General features: G+C 39.8%; 1 protein-coding gene across 1 annotated transcript in view; it reads right to left on the minus strand.

The window, feature by feature from the left end:
• Positions 1-24,201, minus strand: part of SVEP1 (sushi, von Willebrand factor type A, EGF and pentraxin domain containing 1) — a 132,385-nt gene that overhangs the window by 64,629 nt on the left and 43,555 nt on the right. Inside the window, exons 4-14 of the mRNA XM_051643182.1 lie at positions 22,135-22,293; positions 21,709-21,888; positions 18,956-19,135; positions 13,113-13,310; positions 10,577-10,695; positions 9,094-9,223; positions 8,322-8,429; positions 7,955-8,086; positions 6,404-6,598; positions 3,351-3,472; positions 1,278-1,386 (exon numbers count right to left, since the gene is read on the minus strand). Of these exons, the coding sequence (XP_051499142.1) occupies positions 1,278-1,386; positions 3,351-3,472; positions 6,404-6,598; positions 7,955-8,086; positions 8,322-8,429; positions 9,094-9,223; positions 10,577-10,695; positions 13,113-13,310; positions 18,956-19,135; positions 21,709-21,888; positions 22,135-22,293 (1,632 nt within the window). The remainder of the gene's footprint in view (positions 1-1,277; positions 1,387-3,350; positions 3,473-6,403; positions 6,599-7,954; positions 8,087-8,321; positions 8,430-9,093; positions 9,224-10,576; positions 10,696-13,112; positions 13,311-18,955; positions 19,136-21,708; positions 21,889-22,134; positions 22,294-24,201) is intronic.

Below are 24,201 nucleotides of genomic sequence, written 5' to 3' on the forward strand. Positions count from 1 at the left end.
TGGTCTGCTGAATTGATCTAGCTCTGTTTAAAAAAAACACATGAAGATAAAATCTGCCAATTACCTGTAAGCAGTCACCTAGATTATACTTCATTTACAGTGAAAACTAGGATAAGCTAACCCCACAGCTTTGCAGTTAACACCATGTGAGTGTTCCACAAATAATTTTCAAAACTGCTGTCTTATATGACCCAGAGAGTTCTTTCCTGCCCCACCAGTGTAAAATCATGAGCAGCTCCAGAAAAACAGCAACAAGATTATTCTGATAAGAGGCTGACACAAACCAGATGTTCCTGTGTTCTCAACACTGTTTGCTCCAAGTGCCTTTACAAGTTAGCTCCAGCTGTCATCTATATTCATCCTTATCCTGGATGACAACTGCAAACTGAACACCCAGCCCCACTGTGTCTGATTACACACAAATGTGCTCTCCAACTCAGTGAAGCATGTCTGAATGGTGAGAATAAGCAGAAAGCTCTACCAAATAACTCCACTATAAATCTATGAAAGAGCCACAGTCCTATGACAGAGTATGCATTCAAATGTTGATCTACCAAAATGTCTCCTGCTAAGATGGGCAATGTAAGTTACCTATGGTTAGCCTTTGTGCTGAGCACCCCCATGGGACTCAGAAATGCCAAGGACAGCAGCAGTACAACATGGACACTAACCTGTTTGAAAATGGATGGAAGATGACAACTTACTTGGCATAAAGCAGAGTGCAAACAATCACTAGGACTGTCAAAGCTTTCACTCTGATACAGCTACAGTCATCCTTCAACATCTGCCCTTGCATACGGGCAGTCACTTCACAGCTAATGGGCAAACTGTTTGTATGGCTTTACATTGTGAGGGGTCTGTCTTTATCTGAAACAGCATCAAGGATGCACCTCATTTCCCTAACAATCTCCAGAACCATCTATTGTACTTTTTCAGTATTTTGGTTTGAAATGATGTGTTTTTAAAAAGTTGCTTTCTTCCAGGCTAACCAAGCAGGTTTGTATGACTCTGTGTGTGTGTGCTTTTTTCACCTCATCCTGATGCACCTCAGTAAGCTTTTCCTCTACACTATATAGGAAGCAGTATCAAAACTGAACAGCAAACAACTCCATAACATACATCCATAATATACAACCTATTATGTGATTGCTTAGTATCTTAAGACCTCTACAGTTATTAAAAAAAAAATCTTACATAACATGTGGTGCACTTCAGTACAAAAGGAATTATGCTGCATTAAATGAGGATGGCTAAGAATCTATGCAATCAATAATTACCAATGGCAAATCCATTTTCATAATCGTAATTATACTCCAAGCAGTGTTTCTGTGTCTGATCTTCCAATCTGCAGTCAATATCATCAACATCATTACAGAATGATGGGACCTTCCAACATAAAGAAGAATAACATTAAAAAATAAACACACATAGCTTCACTCCCTTGACTTCCAAGAACTTCCAGTTAGAAAGTAAAGCACTGGTTCTGCCAATTACACTAGATTTTTCCCTTTCGTGTCTCTTATAACCCTGGCAAGGTCTGCTGGAAGAAGTATGTTTTATTGATACAGCTGGCATATAAGAGGGCAACTCGTAGGCATACACACTCTTTGTTATAGAAAATCTTTTTTGTAAGAGATGTCTGTTCAGTTAACCGCTCTTGCATGTGAGATCCCGAGATATAGAAATAAATTCAGACTTGTTTCTCCCTGCAGTAGATGACAGGAGAGCTCATACCTTTGAAAAAAAATCTGTTTTTTTCCAGCTATGTAACACGCAATTTTGTCATGTTTACAACAAGGCTGTCACTTTGCTCTTAGCTTCCAAACCTTAGTTCTTCATATCCATCTCTACCTACCCATGGAAAGGGACTCAGGCATTCCACCAAGAGACCTCAGAGGACAGGGAATATCATCTGAGAAGGACAGAAACTACAGAACAGAAAACTTGACAGAAACCTTTCAGATATTGTTGATTCCTTCCCTCCAAAAAAGCACTGGAGATTAGATAGGAACAGATGAATGCATGATTTTTTTATACAATCTGTACTTTGTACTTTTTCCAGAAAGGTTTCGGACAAGTTGGTCTCTAGGTCATGTTTTGGAGTTGCTTTGCTTTTCCATATCAATTTTCATTAAAAATATGGATGCTTCTGATTCCTTCTGCCTTTTCAGATCTCTGCTACAATTTCTTTGGAGTAGGAATAAGTATATTTTTACTTTTTTTTTTTTTTAGATTGTTGTGTTTTGATCCAATTGCTTGGGCAGGTCACTAAGTATTTTTTCCTTCTATTTTCCTTCCTCATACTAATGGTTTAAGCACTAGAGCCTGGTGGCAGTTGGTTCTTAGGAAAAAGGAACAGAAAAGAAGCCAAGATTTCTCTACTGGAAGAGAACAAACCTGAAGCAAGGCAAAATATTAACATGTAGGTTAATCTTTTAATCAGAGATTGCCTGAGGTGTTATTTAAGCTTCTAGTCATTGGCTACTGACCCATATTCAAGAGTTGCAGTTTTCCATTAGCTCTTTGTGTTAATAATGCTTTTTAGTTAGTATAGACGCTGTTAGCCTATGGGTTTTGTCCTGCAAAAGATCTGTAACTGCCCAGTGCTCTGTTCTGGAGCAATGCTACCACACTATGCCTGGACATGCACTCCTGAGACCACAAGTCCTGCTGCTTCTTCTTTGCAGCTGAGGACAAACTCATGGATTGAAAGGGTAAACTGTGATACTGAAGTGGAAAGCAAGAGACATGGTAGAGAAGGAGCATGCCACCCCTTCAAATTTAGTGCCATGCAGTTCTTAATGAGAAGAGTGAGAACTCAGAAATGCAAGAAACTCAGGAAAACTAAGCAAGTTATTTAAATCACTACTACTGGATGTAAGTGCCTGGACCTAGGCACTAAATGTGGGACTTATCTATTTGTATACATGTATATTTGTCTATATTGTATGCAAATACGTTGTGCAAATTGTCTATAACATACATATATTTTACAATCACACTCAACTTTCAAAAACAACACTGAGGCTAGGGGACAACTGACTGGGCTTTTCAAAATTGCACAGGTTCAGTTTGCCTCCTGAAAATCTATGAGAGACAGGTTCCTAAGTTACTTGGACATTTCTATAATTCTGTCCTATATATTTTCGCATTGAAGACTAAATTGAAGGACATGAAAATGCTAGTGAATCATCTTAATTTTTAAAGGAGACTAGTCATCTTCTGAAAAAGCAGAAATTCTATTTCCATGTTTCTGTTGTATTCTCCTTGTATGAAATTAGTTAGACAGGAAAAGTAACAACTAGCTACGTTTTTAAATATGTTAAAGAAAGGAATATTTACTAACCTACCATTTTACCAAGCGCACTCTGGAATGCATCTGTAAAGCTATTTAGAAGATTGTTGTCATCACATCGTGTTGCTTTGTAGAGCATCTCAAAGGATTTGAACCCATGGTTTGCAAAACGATTTACTGAAAAATGTTGGAGAAGCAAATTTTTACTGGTCAGTGCAAGAATTTCAGAGCTAAAAGCAAGACTATTAGAGCTAAAACTGGAATGCATTAAGCTGAGAAGCACTGTCTTTAAATCAGCAATATAAATTCCCAGGGCTGTGTACATGAAAATGAATGCAAATGAAACTGAGTATCACCCTTTGACAGGAATTTTTTGGGGAAGTGAACAGGTATTTTAAAAAGGTTTTCTATGTATCTATTTTAGCATTTTCTTAATGGAAGAAACTTATGAGCTGTCAACTAAACTTCATGCAAGAAGTATTAAAATGCTGCTAGGCTAAACATGAAACATTCTCATCTGGAATTTAAGCAAATCAAAGTTCCTAAGTGTTCAAGTTACCAATTTTGAATTGATAGATGGGTCTGAAAAATAACTCTAATTTGCTCATAGTTGAAACACTGCTGTCATTTGCTGAAACCAAGGAATCCAATGTGATGGAAGTGGGTGCAACATATTGGTTGCATATCCTAGAAAAACTCAAACTGAAGAAGGAAGCTTACAGAGGGTACAAGCTAGGGCAGGTATCCTGGGAGGATTACAGAGAAGTTGTCTGAGCAGCTAGGGATCACATAAGGAAAATCAAATCCCAGATGGAATTAAATCTAGCCAGGGATGTAAAGAGCAATAAGAAAAGCTTCTATAGGTATGCTGGGGATAAAAGGACAACCAAGGAAAACACAGGACCTCTCCTGAATGAAACGGGAGACTTAGCTACAAAGGATATTGAGAAGGCTGAGGTTCCTAATGACTTCTTTGCATCAATCTTTTCTGGCAAGTGCTCCAGCCTCATTGCAAAGGCCACAGCAGGTGAAAGCAGGGACTGGGAGAACAAAGCACCCCTGCTGTAGGAGAAGGAGAGGTTTGGGATCATCTAAAGAACCTGAAGGTGCACAAATCTCTGGGACCTGATGGGGCCCATCCACAGGTCCTGAGGGAGCTGGCGGATGCAGTTGCTAAGCCTCTGTCCATCAAATATGAGGTTACGGCAGTCTGGTGAGGTTCCTGCCAATTGGAAACAAGAGAACATAGCCCCTGTTTTTAAAAAAAGGGGAAAAGGAAGATCATGGAGCAGATCCTTCTGGAAAGTCTGCTAAGGCACATGGAAAATAAAGAGGAGATTGGTGACAACCAACATGGCTTCACTAAGGGCAAATCATGCCTGACCAATCTGGTGGCCTTCTACAACAAGGCTACAGAGATGGTGGATGGTGGCAGAGCAACTGACATATCTACCTGGATTTGTGCAAGGTGTTTGACACTGTCCCACATGACAGCCTGGTCTCCAAACTGACAAGGCATGGATTTGACAGATGGACCACTCAGTGGATAAGGAACTGGCTGGATGGCTGTACCCAGAGAGTTGTGGTCAATGGCTCAATGTCCAAATGGAGGCAGGTGACAAGTGGTGTCCCTCAGGGGTCAGTGCTGGGACCAGTGCTGTTCAACATCTTTGTTGGAGACATGGACAGTGGGATTGAGAGTATCCTCAGCAAGTCTGCTGATGAAAACAAGCTCTGTGAAGTAGCTGACACCCAAGAGGGAAGGGATGTAATCCAGAGAGACCTTGACAGGCTGGAGAGGTGGGTCAATGCCAACCTCATGAAGTTCAACATGGTCAAGTGCAAGGTCCTGCACCTGGGTCGGCACAACCCCAGGCACAAATACAGGCTGGGGGGAGAATGGCTGGAGAGCAGCCCTGAGGAGAAGGACTTGGGGGTAGTAGTTGATGAGAAGCTCAACTTGAGCTGCCAGTGTGAGCTGGAGCCCAGAGAGCCAATTGTGTCCTAGGCTGCAACAAAAGAAGTGTGGCCAGCAGGACCAGGGAGGTGATTCTGCCCCTCTACTCTGCTCTGGTGAGACCCCACCTGGAATACTGGGTACAGCTCTGGTACCCTCAGCACAAGAAAGATATAGTCCTGTTGGAGAGGGTCCAGAGAAGGACCACCAAGATAATCAAAGGGCTGGAGCACCTCTGGCATGAAGAGAGGCTGAGAGTTGGGGCTATTCAGCCTGGGGAAGAGAAGGCTTCAGGGAGACCTTACAGCAGCCTTGCAGCACTTGAAAGGGCTACAGCAGAGCTGGAGAGGTGCTCTTCACCACAAAGAGCAGTAATAGGACAAGGGGTAATGGTTTCAAACTGGAAGAGGCTAGATTTAGGTTAGACATCAGGAAGAAATTCTTCACCATGAGGGTAGTAAGGTGGAATAGGTTACCTAGGTAGGTTGTGGAAGTCCTCTCCCTGGAGGTGTTTAAAGCCAGGTTGGATGAGACTTGTGCAGCCTGGTCTAGTAGGAGGTGTTCCTGCTCATAGCAGGGAGGAACCTGATGATCTTCCAACCTTAACCATTCTATGATTCTATGATTCTATAACATGGTGCAAAGACTGGCTTCATATCTAGCTCTAATACATTTATTATTAAAATGTAGCCAAAGCCGAGAAATTCCACAGCTGAAGTTTTGCATGTGCCAATCTCAAAGAAAATACATACATACTTCTGATTTGGTGATAACTAGATCAGTGTATGTTTGGACCAGTAAGTTGCAAATATTGCTGAAACTCCCACTGAAAACACATTCTTAGTGTTTGTAAAAAGCTGTTCAAATACCATTTCATAATAATGACAGACTCTGTCTACTTTGTCATCTTTGCTATTGTGTGATTCCTAGAATTCAAGTTAATTACTATGTTTGTGCTTTAGACAGCTTTTGAAGCAACACATTTAGGGACTTTCAAACTTTCTTTCACAATATTTGTAACAATTCCGAGACAGAAGAAGGTTTGTTATCATTAAGTACAAGTAATAATTTCTGAAATATTTGTATTTACTGCATCGTTAATCACAATGTCTTATGAGTTGCAGACCCATTTTAATAACAGTCAGACTTACAAGAGCAGGTAGGCCGCTCTGGGGAATAAGGTGGCTTCCAGACACCATCCTCATATGCACAATAGTAGTTTTCACTTAATCCTTCTGAAAAGCTGTACCCTTCTGCACACTGCAATGTGCAATTAAGTCCCACTTCATCTGATTTACATGTAAAATCACCATTCACAGGCTCAAAGGAGATCTCACAGGGGGAACCTAAGAAAAAAACCAAAGATTTATATATTGTTGAATGTGATGAAGTAGGTAAGCACACAGGAAAACAGAAATGATAGGATTCCTGAAGTACCTGGTATCAACCTGATCTTGCCTCTGTGGCAAGTCTGTGAAGAATTATTTGCTACTTCCATAACAGCAGGATCAGGCTACTGCTAAATTATTCTCAAATTCTGCCACTGGAGTTTGAAATCAAGAAAAGTGAAGACTTAAAAAAATTGTAATCTATATGAGAAATTAAAAAACTCAGAAAAGCAAGACCTAACCCTTCTGTACTTCTTCAAGGTGCATGCTCAAGCATGTACTTACTAAAATAATACAAAATATTAATCTAAATTTTTATATGAACTTTCATACAATGAATTATAGCAAAATATATACATCTTGAATTCTGAAACTAAACATTACCCATTCTGCACTAGTGCAACACGACATGAGCTTGTCAGAATTATCTAAGGATAGACTGACAGCACAGCCTCAGTTATGAACTATTTTACAGGCCAATTGTAAAGGAGATTGTGACTGTCAGAGAAATTACGTCACAAGCACTGAACCACAAAAAGTCTGAGGTGGTGTAGAACTTGAAATAATGCCAGTTCTAGGCACTGGCTTGTTCTGGTTAAGATCTACAGCAAATCAGAAATTAGCACATCCATTTGCAGCTTTCCTTGTCTAAAATTCCAGTCAGCATGATTTTAAATTCTCTCTTAATTAACATTTTTTATACAGATGTCCAACTGAGACATATGATGAAGTAGAATTTTAATCTTTAGTACATTACCTGCCAAATTATTGTTTTGCCTTTAAAGAAGGAAGTGAACTGTGGGGAGATCATGTCTATGCTATAAACACAAATGCATCAGTGTATCTTTAAGTAGAGACAGCTCCTAAAGAGTGCAGAGTGTTCTGGTACCTACTACAATATTTGTAGGTGATCATAAAAACACTTCTGTACAGTTTTTCTTTTTAACTACAGATTTGAAGGAACACTTCAATAATACCTTTAAAAAAATTTCATATTATTTATGCCATTGAGAAAAAAATATATGGATCAATTACCCTAAGTTTTACTACTTAAAGAATAATAATCTCATTACTTTTATACCTAATTTGAGTTTATAAGACCAAATTCATTGCTGTGCTGCTTCAGTCTTAGACAATTGATGCGCTAGTACTAACAAGAATCTTGACTGCCTTGGAGTTACTGCAATATAAAATGGGAGTAACTAAAAGAAAAAAGTGGAGACTAAATTAAAAAGTGGAATACCATTGTATCCTTAGTAATATGCAGTCAAAACAATGAGATACACTCTTGACCAAAAGAATAAGACAACAAACCTTTAATGACAATGTGGATCTCACATGTCCTGTTATTGCCAGAGGCGTCTATGGCTAAGTATTGAACTGTTGTCTCTCCTTTGGGAAAGTGATCTCCAGGTGCATGACTCCTGGTGACAGTCAGCGGAGCACCTAGAAGAATTAAAATACAGTCCAGAATATCAGTTAGTAAAAGAGGGTTGCTAACACCCAACCTCAACAAATGGAGAGGGACAGTGGTAGAATGTCTTCCAAATGATGTGTTCTTAAAAATAAGTAAGTAATAAAACCCTCCAAAAAAACTTAAACTCTAAGGGATCAAAGGTGAACAGACTGGAGTCTCCCAGCCTTTCACTGTTGATGGATGTTTTGGGGTGCACTATCTCACCTGAATTATCTGAAAATTGTGGTTCCTCCCACGTTGCTGGGGTCTCATTTCCTGCTGCTTGTATGGGTGGTGGAGATCTGCATCTGTCAATTACAGGAGCTTCTGCATCTGCAGAATTTGAAGGCATGGCATGACATTAGCTTACTGAAATGCCTCCACACTCAAATGAAATCTATAAACAGAAGAAGTGAGGTAAACAGAAGTTTTCAGTTCACATCAGAAGGTACAATAAAATTGGGTGCACGCTTGTAAGGTGCTGCAACTGGTAGATGCTGAGGGAATGGACAAGACTAATTCTTCTGCCAAACTCATGTTTTCTGCATTTTATTTGCTTCCTAGAGAGCAAACCTTATTTAACAGAAGTGCTGAACACTGTCTCACAGAAATAGTTGAACAATTATTTGCATCAGCAGTATGTGAGAACCTTGCAAATTTTGCTGGGGTCTTTCAAGGAGAAAAAAATTAATATATATGATGAAGGCAGTATGTGACAACACATTTAAGTATTCTGTCTGCCAGCATAAGGAAAAAATCTTAACTTTCAGAATGAACAACAGAACAAAACACAACAAAAACTGAACATCTGGGAGCACTGACTGTGTGCTATGCAAACTGTGACCCAAGATCAGCAAAGAATTTACAGAGATTATATTATTCCTGGGCTTATATCTGCACACATTAAGGTCACAGTGACTCACAGTCTCTTTGTTCACAAAGTTTAAAGGTTTCAATCATGACAAACTGTCCCCCAGTTATTTTTACCAGCACTTACCAATAACCTTGACACTGAATGTACAGCTTGCCTCATTGCCTGACTTATCAGCTGCTGTGTAAGTAATGGCAACTTCACCAATTGGGAGAAGAAATGGTGGTATGAAAGCTGGGGTAACGTGAACTGAGACCTTTATAGGAAAACAATTGTTATTTAGAAAACAAAGCTGGTTAATAATCATGACACTCATGTTTCAAGAAATGCTCGCAAAATAGTGTTCTTCAATGTCAAGCCTACTCATTCTTAGTAAAAATAGCCTCTTTGACTAATGAAGGTAGACTGCAACTGTCTGCTCTGCTCCCCTTCTCAAGGCTGCCTTCTTTATAGCAACAGGGATTTACTCAGTTAGGACTTAAGATGCTGACCTGTTGCAGTTTACAGCCCTGTGCATTAAAAAAATTCAAGACTGACTTTTGCCTGCCTGACTGCACTGAGCACACCATATGTCAGCTGAGAACCTGCTTTGTCTGCAGTTTAGTTCTCCAGCTGTAAGGGCAACAGACCTGAGAGACAAATGGGGCAGACAGTGGTGGGCTATAAGTACTTACATATCCAGTTTTAATCTGCCTATATTTATGAGTCAATAGCCCACAGACGCTTCAAAATATTGTGGCATGGCAAAGGAACCCTGTATTAGGAGCAAATGACACTTAAGTGCTGTCCACAGCTCTTTCACATAGGTTAGAACTGTCTTAAGGAACTCTCCTTCAAAAGAACAGCTAAGGCACTTGGTTTCTATAGTTCAATGAAGGACCTGTGTCAGCAGAGCTACAATACCTGACCACGGCTATGCTACAGCAAAAAAAATGTGTGAACTTAAAACCTCTTTTACCGGGATAGCTCACAGTTTCAATGGGCAAAAAACTCCTGTGTTTGTAGCAAATTAAAAACACATTCAAGAGTCACAGCTCCTCTGCTGACTCATGGTAAAGCATTCTGCTGCTGTAACTTGATCACCTCTGAGCCAGTAGGGAATGTTTGTTACTCTTTGTGAAACAGCTCTGGAGCAAGTTTTCTTTGTAACTCCACTTCCAGATCTCTGATACTCGTGATAGCAAAACACCTACATCTGAACCTTGCATGGGATAGCTCACCTGGGAAAATGAAACGAGCTTTTACTTATCACAGTATGTTCTTGTTAGCCTTTTAGATTAATGAACTCGTTTACTTCCTTCTGAGAAGAGTTTACTAAACTTCTTCACATTCTAAAGCAGCTGTGTCCATCTTATAAACAAGGGTACATTCTTTCTTTTGACCACATAAATTAACCATATTGAGATTTTATGCACTTAAACACTGCAGTGGCCTGTGACCACATAACCCTAACTAAGCAAGAAAATGCTGAATTCTCAAGATACAAACTTTTCAGTAGAGTTTTCTTCTAGTCCTGCTTATCCAATGTTGTTCTAGTGGTTCAAAAATAAATTTAAAATAGCTAGCTATAGAAGACTGCCTCCAGTCAAATACATAGATTTTAGCTTGCCTCATCTCCAGAGTTATCCTCAGCTGTTGGCACCTGCCAGCTGATATTAGCAGAGTTATGATGTTCCAGAGTCTCAGTCTCAATATTTTCTGGACAGTGGATCCGAGGAGCTTCAATATCTGATCCAGAAAAAGACAAACTAGTTTTATATGTGGGATTATAGAAATAAAACCTCTGTAATAGTTAGACTGCAAATTGTTACAACCAGTTTTTTGTGCTGCCTGGAATATAAAAGCATGTATTTTTGTAAACCTCCTGTATCTGCCCCTTTTTAATTCTTGCCCACGGGCTCATATATAAACAGTAAATTCTCTTGAGGACAGGACTATTTTTTGCTGTTTTTTGTACATCACAGCACAATGAGGCTCTGGTTTCTACATATAACCATAAAAAAAGGAAAAATAGACAGAGTGAACTTGTTTCTCTTATTATTCATCCATTTGCTACACATATATACTCACTAAGAAGGAATGGCTGGGCTCTATCCTTTCACTGCCCACACACGTAACAAATACAGATGTTAACATTTGTTTCTGATAATCAGTGACTTAAAAAAAAAGAAGTATTTGTGGCATTAAATATGTACTACCAATGAGACAGTAGTGATGCTCAGATTCCCCAGAGAACTGTGTGGAATCAACTTGAAAAAAAAAAAGAAAAGCAAGATTTCTGGCACCAGCTGCTGGAAATGTTCCGTTAATAAATTCCTGGTATGAGGCATTAAGTAGGTCAAATGGAGTCTTTTTGTGACATATGTGACAATGCTGGATGGTTTCAACGGACTGGTGGTACAATATGGGTAACATCACCACCGCCATTTAAGCCTCACATTTCCCTGACAAACCTAAAGTATTTCTTCATTTCCCTGGCACAGGGCCTCCCAAAACATTTGTAGTCAGGTCATATTATTGCTGTAGTGTTGTTTGATAAATGTTCTCTAGACTCATGAGACAAGGACAACAGCTTTCTGCTCTGAACTCATCTGTGCCCAGGAGGCTTTAAAACAACTCAGAACTGATATCACTTATATTTTTATTACTAAACAGTTCCAGTAAAGACATAACTCAGGCAATTAAACCTTTGTAATTAATAGTGCAAAGCAATAAATTTTTTTGCCTTCCTCTGAACTCATTCTATTGAAAATTTTATTAGAAATGCACTCTTTTAAACAACTACCAGTTATGGTTCACATTTCCCTGACCACAGCCTTCAGGCTGGGGTAAATTCCATTTAAAAGTGAAACTCTGTAAAAAGAATAATAAATAAGTCAGAAAGAAAATGGCTATTTTGAACTGGCCAAATATGTTGGCAGCAAAATAGAGACAATAACCACAATGAAAGCAATTGAAATGTAACTGTTCATTTTTACTAGAGTAGAATAATCTTCAGCGTTTCTTGGTGCCTCCTATTTTAGGATTTTATGCACTGGTAATATCTAAAGGTTTGAACTCAAGCCATGCTGCTTTATCTTGATCCAAACACTGTAGCTTGTAGCCTTGTGCTGGAATCCCATCAAATATTAAAAACAGTGGTTTGGCGTAGGTTTATGCACAAAGATTCAGAAAAACAATATGGCACATCACAGAGGGGGAAATAATATGTTTAGAGACACATAAAATCTTCCTAGCCATTTTAGAGAAGAAAGTTCCCACCTCAGTTTCTGAAAGTGACCCGGCATGGTTACTGCTGTAACCATTTTCTGTACTGTTCTTTCAGTCAGTGGCTGGCGAGAGCCCCAGTTTGGGGTGGAAGCATTAGTTCTAGAAGCACAATAATTCATGAAGAGGTGAACTACATATTCCAAGAGAAACTGCCCTTCTGCTTGTATCCTCCTACAATCCCAACTCCTTCCAATTCAGTGTGCATGTGTGTAAAGGAATAAATAATGCTTCTAAAAGAGGTGGGTGAACTTGGCAGAACCATACTCAAATGCACATAATAATCTTCTGCCAATCTGTGCACTTGTGTCAGCCAATTTTGGCCTTCACTCTTGTGCACTGTTGCTCGGAGCATGTCAGCAGCCATAGTCAGTTAACAGATAAATGAAACAAACCAGTCCTCTATGGTCTGCCTATCAGCCACTGTCTACACAGTGTTTACACAGCCTCTGACTTCAGAGCTTACATAAGCTTGCTAAACCAGTAACAGTAGTATTATCATTGCTGTTTTACTAAAGGTGTGGGTTCCACTTTGACCATCTTTAAGCTAAAGCTTTCACTTCTACTTAAAAATTTCAAATTTACCTACACATCAGGCCTTTTAGCAGGCACCTTCCCAGCAACACTAGTGAGATGGACCACAGGGGAGTCACCTGATGATGAGCACTTTAAGATGGCACTCAAGCAACCTCTGTACTCCACATCTTTATTATGAACTACAAGTAAATCTGATGGCCAAGCTACAATGGTACAGGCAGTGCTTCATACAGACAGTTTTAAATAATGATTTCCCCAGTTCAAATTTGTTCTCACTCAGCCATGTGCTTCCCTTCAATCCTGAACACATGTACACAGAAAAGATTTTGTGCGGTTTCTACCTTTACACAGAGCCTTCTGGATGTCTGCACTCCACCTCCCAAATGAAAGGCACCTTAGTTCTTCTGTAGTTCCAACCAACATGAATCCCTGGGGACAGCTGAGCTGGCACACAGTCCCAGAAACAGCAGGCTCCAGCCCACAGCTGAGAGGGAGAACTGTAACACCTGCCAGTTTCTGGAGGATGGGGCAACGCATTTCTAAAAGAGATAGTAGCACACAACTTTTAACTGACATACATGAAGAATACATTCAAACTAATTTGCAAATAAAGTCTTACAACAACTCAAAGTGAACACAAACTGTTAAAAGAGCCTGAATGCGTTATGAGTGCACCAAAACAGCAAGACCTGCTGAAGCTCTGTCCTCCAGTGTGGACTGATGTAAACAGCACCAAGGATTTCAGGTCTTCCTTTTCCTTGCCCATGGTTTTCACTGTGACAGAAACAAGGCATTTTTCATGCAGCTCCACTACAGCTTACTCTGTTTTGTTTTGGGTTTTTTGTTTGTTTGTTTAAATTATTATTTTATTATTATTTTTCTTTACAATTTCACATCTCACAGTTGCTTTGTAGCTGCACTCTCTTGCCTTCTGTGGAAACCAGACCTTTATAGCAGGAGCAAGGTAAAAGTCATGTATCTATTGCTTTCTACAGCAGTTATACTGCCTCTTGAAATAAGAATGAGAGAAAAAAAAGGATACCCTGCCATTGTAGGTTAGGGACATGGCATGTTATTTATTCTACTGCATTCCAAACAATTAAATTGGGACTAGTCTTGACTGTGCTCAAACCCAGATGCAAAGACTCAGAGTGACCATAAGTGGCATCCGACCTTCTCTGTAAAGTCACAAAGGGCTAATGGCTGTTTTATTACAGAATTCACTACAAATTCTGAGGTTCATTTGCTTCCAAGATTCCCAATGTGTGTAAATAGGTTAAATTGCCACAAAAGCTTTGTTTCATTTTGGAGCTGTTGTTTTTACTATGTGAGGCAAGGAATGTTGTTTTTACTTCAAACCTAGAGGCATTAACAGTCAGGGCAAAAAGGGGTATCCCATGGATGCAGTTCATAACTTTCAGTAGTGTTTCTTACAACAGAGATTAGACAAACACACAATAAAAATGTTTAATTATTTACAGCTTATGAGAAGACTTATAATTCTTTACCTAGTGAGTGAAGAAAGTGGACAGGTCTTTACACAAAGGGCACACAAAGAACAACTGAACCCAGCTACAGAGGGAAAAGCACTCTTCATATCTTAGCAATGGTCTAATGACATGATTCACTTTCAGAATGCTTCATATCCCTGTCCTCTCCCAAAATAAGCAGCTAGTAGCTGAAAACTGCTTCTTCTGCATGAAACAAAATTAAAGACTAAGTGCTCTAAGTATTTCCTGCCCTTTAAACTCTCAACACTGAAACCCTGTTTAAAGTCCAAGCAATTAAAAACTGCACTTCTTTTAAACCAATGCAAAGATCACAGTTGTTAACCCCCTTGTTCACTTCAGACTGACACAGCTGGCTATGCAATGTAAAATAATGCCAACAGAAAAAAAAAAACCACAAAAAACCAAACCAAACCCTAAATTGCAGTTGCTCACCACAGAAAGTTAATGGACAAATAGCAGAAATATATGAAATTGTAAAAAAATAGTGTTTGAAAAGACAAGCTAAAAGCATTAAAATGTTTGTTACTTAGGGGACAAGTAGAAGAAAGGCTGTGAAAAGCGTAAGCATGAACACCTGAGAAAAACATTAACTTTTGTGGAAGCAGTAACAGCCTTCCCAGTTGCAACGCTTCCAACTATACCGGCAAAATCCTAATAGAGCACAATCCTGAAACATCTCACAAACATGCAGGATAACCTTTGGTATATCTAGCCCACAGGAATCTCTTCTAGGTAGGGCAGGTTTTTACCAGGACAAAAAATCCTGTAATAGTTTTGTTTGTTTTTTTTCACCGTAGTCAGTTCCAGAGCTTGATCAAGCTGACCCAGGAAGTCTGGACTTCATGAGGAGCAAAGTGATATCCATGATATTAGTCATATGGTTAGGGAAATAATAGAGGAAAAAAACACTTCCAAGGAAAGACAGGAATGTGCTTTCATCTGCAACTGCTTGTGATGAACAGCACCAGTGTATCATACTTGTTAGCATCAAGAGGAACTTCAGATTACCAAGAGATTACCAAGTAAACCATGCTTCTTTCCATCAACTCTTTTGCAAACACAAAGTTTCAAGGTAAGAAACAATTGACAAACTGAAATTAGGAAGTGTGGCACAGCAATTCTTTCAACACTAGGTGGCATCAACACCCTGGATGCCATCTGTGTTTATACCCTCACTAAACCTTGAACAAAGCAAGAACAGTATCCTGCAAAATTCTTTAATTTTACTGTGTTGGACATTAGTTTTTCACCAGTGGGGATGGAAACACAAGAACATGACTGGAAAATATTTTTTCAAATTGGGCAATGACAAAGCTTCCATTTTCAGCAGATGCTTTGTTTCCAAGACATCTGTAATACACATATAATTCTCAAAAGTAACTCATATTTAACAGCATCTTTCATGAAAAATAAAGAAATTAAAACCAGATGTAATAGCAAAACTTTAATTAACTTCCAGTCTCTTGGAAAAAGATGCATATGACAACAAATCTCATAGAAGTGACCGTAAACAATTCAGGCTGTCTTATAAGTACAGTGTCAGATACGGTTACAAATTATTTTAAGTACATCCTTAGTGAGCTATCTTTTAAAAATGGTAAACTATGTACTGAAAAGCATCCAGAAAAAGAGCTAGTAGAGTACCATTAAGTCCAAGCAATCTGCTTCAAGAGACTGAACCCAATTCCACTTATTTTTTCTAACAGAAGGGTAGCAAAGTAATAAATAATAAACTGCAAATGCCTAAGAAACAACACAAACAACTGCTATCTTTTATGTAGCAGATGTTAGAGAATAGTCAGCATTCAAACAAAAAATAATTAGAAAATACCTCCAGGATAATGTCCCAGTTGACTGGAGGTTAGTAAAGGTAACATCCCTCTATAGGAAGGGCCAGATGGAGGATGTGTTAGCCTTATATCAGTGCTGGGGAAGGTTGTGTGCCATCTTGAGTGCCATCGCGCAACATACGCAGGACAAGGCAAGCAAACTGTGGGTCCATGAAAGGGAGATCCTGATTGACTAACCTGATCTCCTTCTTTGTCAAGGTGACTCACTTTGTGGATGAGGGAATGGCTGTGGATGCTATTTACCTGGACCTTAGTAAAGCCTTTGACACCTTTTCCCACAGCATTCTCTTGGAGAAGCTGGCCTGCTCGTGGCTTGCATGAGTGCACTCTTAGCTGAGTAAAAAACTGACTGGATGGGCAGGCCCAAAGAATGGTGGTGAATGGAGTTAAATCCAGCTGGTGGCCAGTCACAGGTGGTGTTGCACAGGGCTCAGTGTTGGGGCCAATGCTACTTCGTATCTTCACAATGATGTGGGTGAGGAGATTGCACTCTCAGTAAGTTTCTAGATGACACCAAGCTGGGTAGCAGTGTTGATCTGTTTGAGAGTAAGAAGGCCCTAGAGGGGGACCTGGACAGGCTGGATCAATGGTCTGAGGCCAATTATATGAGGCTCAACAAGGCTCAGAGTCAGATCCTGAACTTGAGTCACAACTGCCCCGTGCAACATTGCAGGCTTGGGGACGAGTGGCTGGAAGGTGCCCTGAGGAAAAGGTCCTGGGGTGTTGATCAACAGCTGGCTGAATATGAGCCAGGAGTGTGCCCAGGTGGTCAAGAAGGCATCCTGGCTTGTAAGCAGAAGTAGTGTGGGCAGCAGGACCAGGGCAGCAGCTGTCCCCCTGTACTCGGCACTGCGGAGGATACACTTTGAGTACTGTGTTCAGTTCTGGGCTTCTCACTACAAGACAGACACTGAGGTGCTGGAGTGAGTCCAGAGAAGGGCAATGAAGCTGGTGAAGAGTCTGGAGGACAAGTCTTAATGAGAAGCAGCTGAGGGAACTGGGGGTGTTTTGTCTGGAGAAAAGGAGGCTCAGGGGAGACTTTATCACCCTCTACAGCTGCCTGAAAGAAGGCTGAAGCGAAGGGGGGGTTGGTTTCTTCTCCCAAGTACCAAGCAATAGAACAAGAAGCAAAGAAGAAATGGCCTCAAGTTGTGCCAGGGGAGGTTCAGATTGGGTATTAGGAAAAAATTACTGAAAGGATTGTCAAGCACTGGAACAGGGTGCCCAGGGAAGTGGTGGAGTCACCACCCCTAGCGGTATTTATAAGATACATAGATGTAGTGTTTAGGGACATGGTTTAGTGATGAACTAGGTAGTGCTGGGTTAACGGTTGGATTTGATGATCTTAAAGGTCTTTTCCAACCAAAATGATACTATGATTCAGATTCTATAGTAATGAAAATTTGGAAAATGAGTACAAAGGGTAGTTTTTCGGGAGGACACCGTATTAGTCTGATTTGCATCCTTCCCTGAGGAAAACTTCACACATCTATATTGAACAAGAATCTCAGCATGCTTGTTCTGAACACCTGTCACAGGAAGAACCAGCAGAGACATTCTGAAGTTAACAGTCTTCCCTGTGTGACAACCAAAGATATATATACTAGATTTTTTTTTTATACTAGATTTTTAGACTCAGCAAAAATAAGTTATTGCAATGGCTAATTCAAGAATGGAAGCAATATTGCATGGTGTGAAGAAATCTTCTGACACAGAGTAGAGCTGGATTTTAGTAATCAAAATGCTAAGCTAGGAAGGATGAATTAAACTGATTAATATAGTTAATCTTCCAATTATAATCTTTCAACAGGATTTCAGGGTCCTTTCCTTTTGAAGTTAATTGAAGTTTTTCCACTGACTTCAACAGAAGAATGATTAGTATCTCTTAACAAACTCTTTTGATAAATTAATACTTGTGGATTATTCTAATCATTTTAGAGAACATATCTACAGTTAGAAATTTATTCTTGTCCCACACGAAGTCCACATTTTCAAGCCTGTAGTAAACCAGTAAAAAATAGCCAAGTTCAAGCCAAGTCATCCTTCTGGCATCACACTTAACAGGCTTAGGTGACATGTACTTCACTCTGACTTCGGCCAGCAATGGACCAGCTTCTGAATTGCTGGACTTTAAGTTTGTCCTATTTTTTCTTCTTTTTTTGGTCAGTCTACCCTTGGAAATGTTTCAACTTTATCTCTTCCTTTTATCTTTCTGAGTTAATTAAATACCTGACACTAGTGCTAAATGGGTACTTCTGAAATCCTTTATTTCTAGAACAGCAATTTATTCTTACCTATCCCTGCACACCTGGTTTGACCTCTGAATCCTGCCTTAGAGGTGCATGGTCCTGAACTTGCCAAAACTCTTATTTCCTGCTGGGAGGTCAGAAAAAGCGACAACTGCCATCTTTCTACTATGTACTCAAAATGCCTGGCTAACATACCTCAGTCCTTGTCTGGAGTTAATCTTAAAGCTAAAGATGGTAACTCAAAGCTCTGGTTGTTCACATTTAATCCATAGCATAGACCTATAAATTGCATGTTTCCTGCAACACATCGTGTGACAGGGTCTTAACACTCACCAGATGCAACCACCTTTTAGTTATCAGCTGTCTGTGCTGGATTTCAATGTTAATCTGTCCACTTACAAATGCTTTTGCCCCTGTCCAGCTTTTAAGACCTGTATAAAACATTCACAGACAAATTCCCATTCCTATCTTAGTTTCACCAGGTATTGAAATAGAGATAGTTTCTCACTGATGACAGCATGTTAGAAACAGCTGCACTTTGACATGAACCAACAGAGTGTGATCAGATACCTACCCACACACTTTGGCTCCTTGGAATCCCACTGTGAGGTTCCCTGGCAGGTGAGCTTAGTATTTCCTTCTATTTCATAGCCTTCATTGCAGGTCACAAAACATACTGTCTTATAGGAGATATCAGCTGTTGAACAATTGATGTGTCCGTTTTCAGGAGCTCGAAGTTTGGGACATGTTCGAACTGCAAAGGGAAAAAGAAACACCAGTTCACCCCGCAGCACTGAGAATCGGCGGAATTACACTTGTATGCCCAGGTTTTCAGGAGTGGCACAGGTATTAGCTTGTACACTAGTTACAGTGGTCTGTATAAATTTAGGGAATAGGGCTGGAACAGGGCTGATCTTTTTCAAAGGCTCAATACCACCCTCTTCCTGGAACAGAGTCTTACAAAGCATGTGTGAGGTTGCGCATACACCTCCAAGCTCACCTAAGGTCTGATGTAAGTCCAGACTCCCAAACAAACTGCTCAGAAATGTTCCTTGCCACCAAAGGCATCTGGCACACAGTTTGTGGCCTGTGCTAGTAATGTCTATCTGACTCCAGAACAGGACAGCTTCAGGCAAATGGAATCCTGCAGAAAAGTGTGTGTGTTTGAAAATTTCTAATCCCCCACCCATGCATGGAAGTTCTTTGGGGGATTTTCACCTGGCAGTCTGGTACAGGCTGAGTGCATGCCAGAGAGGAGGCTGAGAGCTTATTAATAGGGCAGATGACAGTGTCCCGGTGCTCAGGAACACCTTCAGAAACTCTGGAGTGTATTGACGTAGAGATAGACACATGTCAGCCTCCATGAATCATGGTGAGAGAGACAGAGACTGGAAGAAGACAAGGCATTCAAAGACAGCAGGACAACAAGAGATGAAAAGGAACAAATTAGGCTGTGGCTGAGACAACTCCACTGCCCGATGGAGGCAGTCCTGACTGCTGCTCAGCACAGTGGCCTTTCTCCTGCCCTGTCTCATGAACTGCAAGCAGCATGATGCCAAGCAGAAGGCAGTCCTCAGTGTGACTCTGGCAGAAACCTTTAACTAAGCCCATGTTACCCTAGTTATGGTTCCATGCATTAAACACAAAACCATCCTCCTCTCAATAAGGCATTTTCCATGACCAAGAAATATTTCCATAAAGCCCATGAAACAACAACAACAAAAGTATATTCTGCTTGCTCTGGGTTTCCCCCAAGTACATTTTCTGGATGAAATACATGCTTTGTAGTTTTGGTGTTTTGTTGTGTTTTTGGTTTTGTGTGGTTTTTTGTGTTTTTGTTTTGTTTTGTTTGTGTGGGTTTTTTTGTTTGTTCTTTTTTTTTTTTAATGGGACACTAATAATTACATTACATGACTGCATTAATTACTTTCCAATAGCACAGCAGATTTTAGCTAGCAGAGCAAGCGAGGAGTGTTTAATGTCAAAATACAAAGCAGTGTAAAGGGATTTTCTTTCACTTCTTAATTTATGTGATAAAATACTCCTGGGATTAAGAAACCAGCTATGAACTGTGCCTTTGATCTTGCTCCCTTTCATAGTCTGAGTGAATTGAGACTAGCACTTCCAGCACATGTAAAGGTAAGATTTTTTAAGTTTTATGTTTGTTTTTTTTTAAATTGGAAGTCTTCAACGTGATGGAGAATGGCACAAGAAAAGCAAAAATATGTCCTTTCAAAGCTTCAAAGGATATTAACTCAATATCAAGACAATATTTCAAGGCAGACTGTTCCTTGACCAGTTCCAGACAAATTCCCCTGAAGATCATGCACCAGCTTCCAACAGGGGAATATTTTAAGTGCTCCAGAAAGTTTTCCAAGTACTAGAATCTTCCACTTTTCCATAAATACTGAAGATGAAGGATCCCTTCTTTGTGACTGACTGCAGCTTTCCCCAGATTTTTTGCACTGGAGGCTACTGTGGGACAGAGGCTTTGACAGGCAGATGTTCTTTTCCAGTACCTCAGTCTACCTGAAGCAGCATACATCTTCAGTCTAGGTTTTGATTGCTGGAAAGTCAACAGCTGTAAGCCTAGCTTCTCAAGATACCTTCAGAGTACTGCTATGTGTGTCATGAAGTGCTAAAGCCTCCAAGGATTTATCCCACTTCTTTACCTGAACTCAAGGCCAGGGCAAGAGTTATAGAAGGAGCTGATGAATCCTTATTTTCTGCCTCCCAATACATCCAAGTGCATCCAACTCAAGTTAAACATGTTGAATTACAGCGAGCTTCTGAGATACTGCCAGCTGTTACCTAGAAAAACTCAACTCAAAATTCTTCTGAAGACTAGCTCAAGGGATAAGCTTTCCTATTTTTCATAAGAAGGAACTGTAAGAAAGTGAAATGGAATTATTGGTTAATGTCTCCCAATACCAATACCCGTCTATGCCAGGAGTCTAGTGGATATTCTAAAATATCCATATGGCAAGGTCTTGTTATGTATTTGGCTACTTCATAGACTTGCTGGATTTATATAATCCATAGAAGCCAGCTGGAAAGAGGTTTAAGAAGGAGCATGTAGATTCACTTGCAAAGGCTGTCTGTCTAGTAAATATTGCTCTGTATTTTCTGTTGTAGATGTTGTCCTTCCAGTTTGGCTAGAGAGAAAGGGTAGAGACTGGAGTTGGAGTTTACCTTTGGAACATTCTTTCACCCAAAAGCTAACAGGATCATACCTGCATGTCCAACTAGATACTGAGTAGAGACAACCACTCTTAAGAACAAATTAATGCAACAGAAAAAGACTTTTCAAACACACAATGTCCATACCTCTGCAAGTAGCCTCTGATCCAGACCATTGGCCATTTGGCTGGCAAAGCCGGATACTGCTTCCTACTAGATCAAATCCTGCTTTGCATCGGATCCCACAGGCAGCATTAAAGTAATTGTTGCAGACATTCTGGACAAAGTACCCGTTTTCAGGGGGCTTCAGTTCAGGGCAGTGAACAACTAAATAATGAAACAATCACAACAGAGTTATGACACTAGATGGATTGCAATAGGCTACTGAAAGAAAACAATATTTTTTAATTTCCAACTTGACTTGCATCTTGGTACTTCTCTTGTTTTGGAATGACACAGGAAACCTTGCATGCAATTTAACATATCAGTTACAGTGCAAACACAATAACAAAATTTTCCCAAGACTGTATTGTGCATTCTATGGCTATTCTATTCCAAAATGGAAACACTTACCTTCACAGACTTGTCCTACAGCATGATATCCTTCCCGGCATGTACAATCCTCAATGGAGGTACTTCCTGGTGGAGAAGTATGATTCTCATCAGGACACGAGATGCAAGTGCTGATTCCACCTGGTGAACCTTCAGGTTTGTATGTTCCTGGTGGACAAGCTGTTGAGCAAAAGATGAGATGACAGAAAAGACTTTCACAGCTAGCATACTCCTTTTGGTGTGTTGCTTTACATTTTTACATTATTTTTCCTACACTTGGCCTGGAGTATTCTCCACTTACACTGCTGTGGAGTTCTTAAAGGGGTGAAGTAAAGCACACTGAACTGAGTGGAGATCACCCCAGTGACTGCATGGGGACTTACATTACATCCATGATTCATTTTCTTGAAAGGAAGCCCAATCGCAGAAGAGACACTAGATCTAGATTTAGATTTAAACAGCATCAAACCTATGCTGACCTCACAAAATCATTCTTGATTTAGAAGTGTAAAAAATTAGCTCAGACAAAATCCTTGCCATTCAAAGCTACACCAATGCTTAATACATACAAATTCTTACTAACCAGCTACCACAAGCTACAAAAAAGCCCTGCCCTTGATTTACACATTATGGTTATATATGATCTATGCACTGAACTTCCTAAAATGTATGAAAAACAAACAACGAAGTAATCAGTCAAAGCAACTGCTTCCTGAAGCTTTTGCACTCATTTGTATACCATTTAACATTTTTAACTCTACATCTACATGGACAAGCCATAAAGAGATTTGGCAGATGCCTTCAGAGGCAAGGAAAATGCATAGGGAAAAAGAAAAAAGAACCTCTCACCTGAGAACTTCAGATCAGTGAGGTAAGTCTGAGTCTTTTTCTCTCTCTGTCTTGAATTCTGTTCTCCAGAAAACCACCATAATTATATTTATTTATTTTGCAAGGATGATTTGAGAACTGGGGGTAGACTAATCAATAGCTGCTGCTAACTGCAGTATGGATTATTCAGATTACCACTTGAAAAAGAACTCAAAGACAATTGTGCTGAAAAACATACCTCTTGATGTAAAGTTCAGGAAATATTTTGAGAAGGTTATGTAATATTAACATTGAAACCCAGCAAAAAAAGCTCATTTTATTAATTTTGTCATTTACAAATTTTCCTAATGGCCACACTTCCTCTCACAGAGTTCAAGTCAGCCTCTCCTTTCCACCCCCTCAGTACAGTCACTTTGTACCATCTGATGTAGTGCTGCACGGTATAAAGAACTGCACAAACATAAACACCTTCAAGTGCCTGCCCCCTTACATAGCTAGGTTTGCTCTGCTTCTGGAGCAAATCTTTCTTATTGAGGTGTATTTCCTGGAGCTCAGTGATTCTTGCAGTATCAGTCTGTGGTAGATATTGGACCAGCTGTTTTTTCTATGAGTTAGGTCCTAACATGCTCTTGTCTTATTAATGAAAAAAACTTCCTGCTTCCTAGGCAAGTGGAAGAAAACAAACAAACCCCAAGCCCAGAAAAACAAAACCAAAAGAAAACACAACCACTTTTTTCTTCACCTGTCATGGGAGAATTGACTTTCATAAACCAGATTTTACAAATTATACCTTAAAAAATCAAGTCATATGAACAGTTAGCACTACTTCTTTCCAGAAGGAACACACTCTTTTTAATAGCTTCCAGAGATAACATTTTTTTTCCTTTTCAAAAAACTTTGCAGTGTTATTTTTAAGGCAACCAAGTGGCTTGCAGTTAAAAGGTGATTTTTGGGTGCTGTAAAATGGCTTCCCAATCTGCATTTTAAACACACTTTTAAAAAGACTGTGAAAATCCCTAAGCAGTAAAGGACATTAATTACAAATCAAAGCTCTGCAGGAAGGAAAAAGGGCAGAAAATTCCAATCAGAATTAGAGCTGGGAATTTTTTTTTATTTTTTCTTTTGGGAGTTTCAGAAAAGCATTTGCAAAGAAATCCCTTTTCTGTAGTTCACCTGCTCCTCCCATCCAATACATTGCTCTTGGACTGTTACTGCTTCTTTCCTCTCTTCTGTGCAGAAATCCCCTCCTTGGACATTAGG

This window comes from Apus apus, chromosome Z (genome assembly GCF_020740795.1).
Source record: "Apus apus isolate bApuApu2 chromosome Z, bApuApu2.pri.cur, whole genome shotgun sequence".
Taxonomy (NCBI): domain Eukaryota; kingdom Metazoa; phylum Chordata; class Aves; order Apodiformes; family Apodidae; genus Apus; species Apus apus.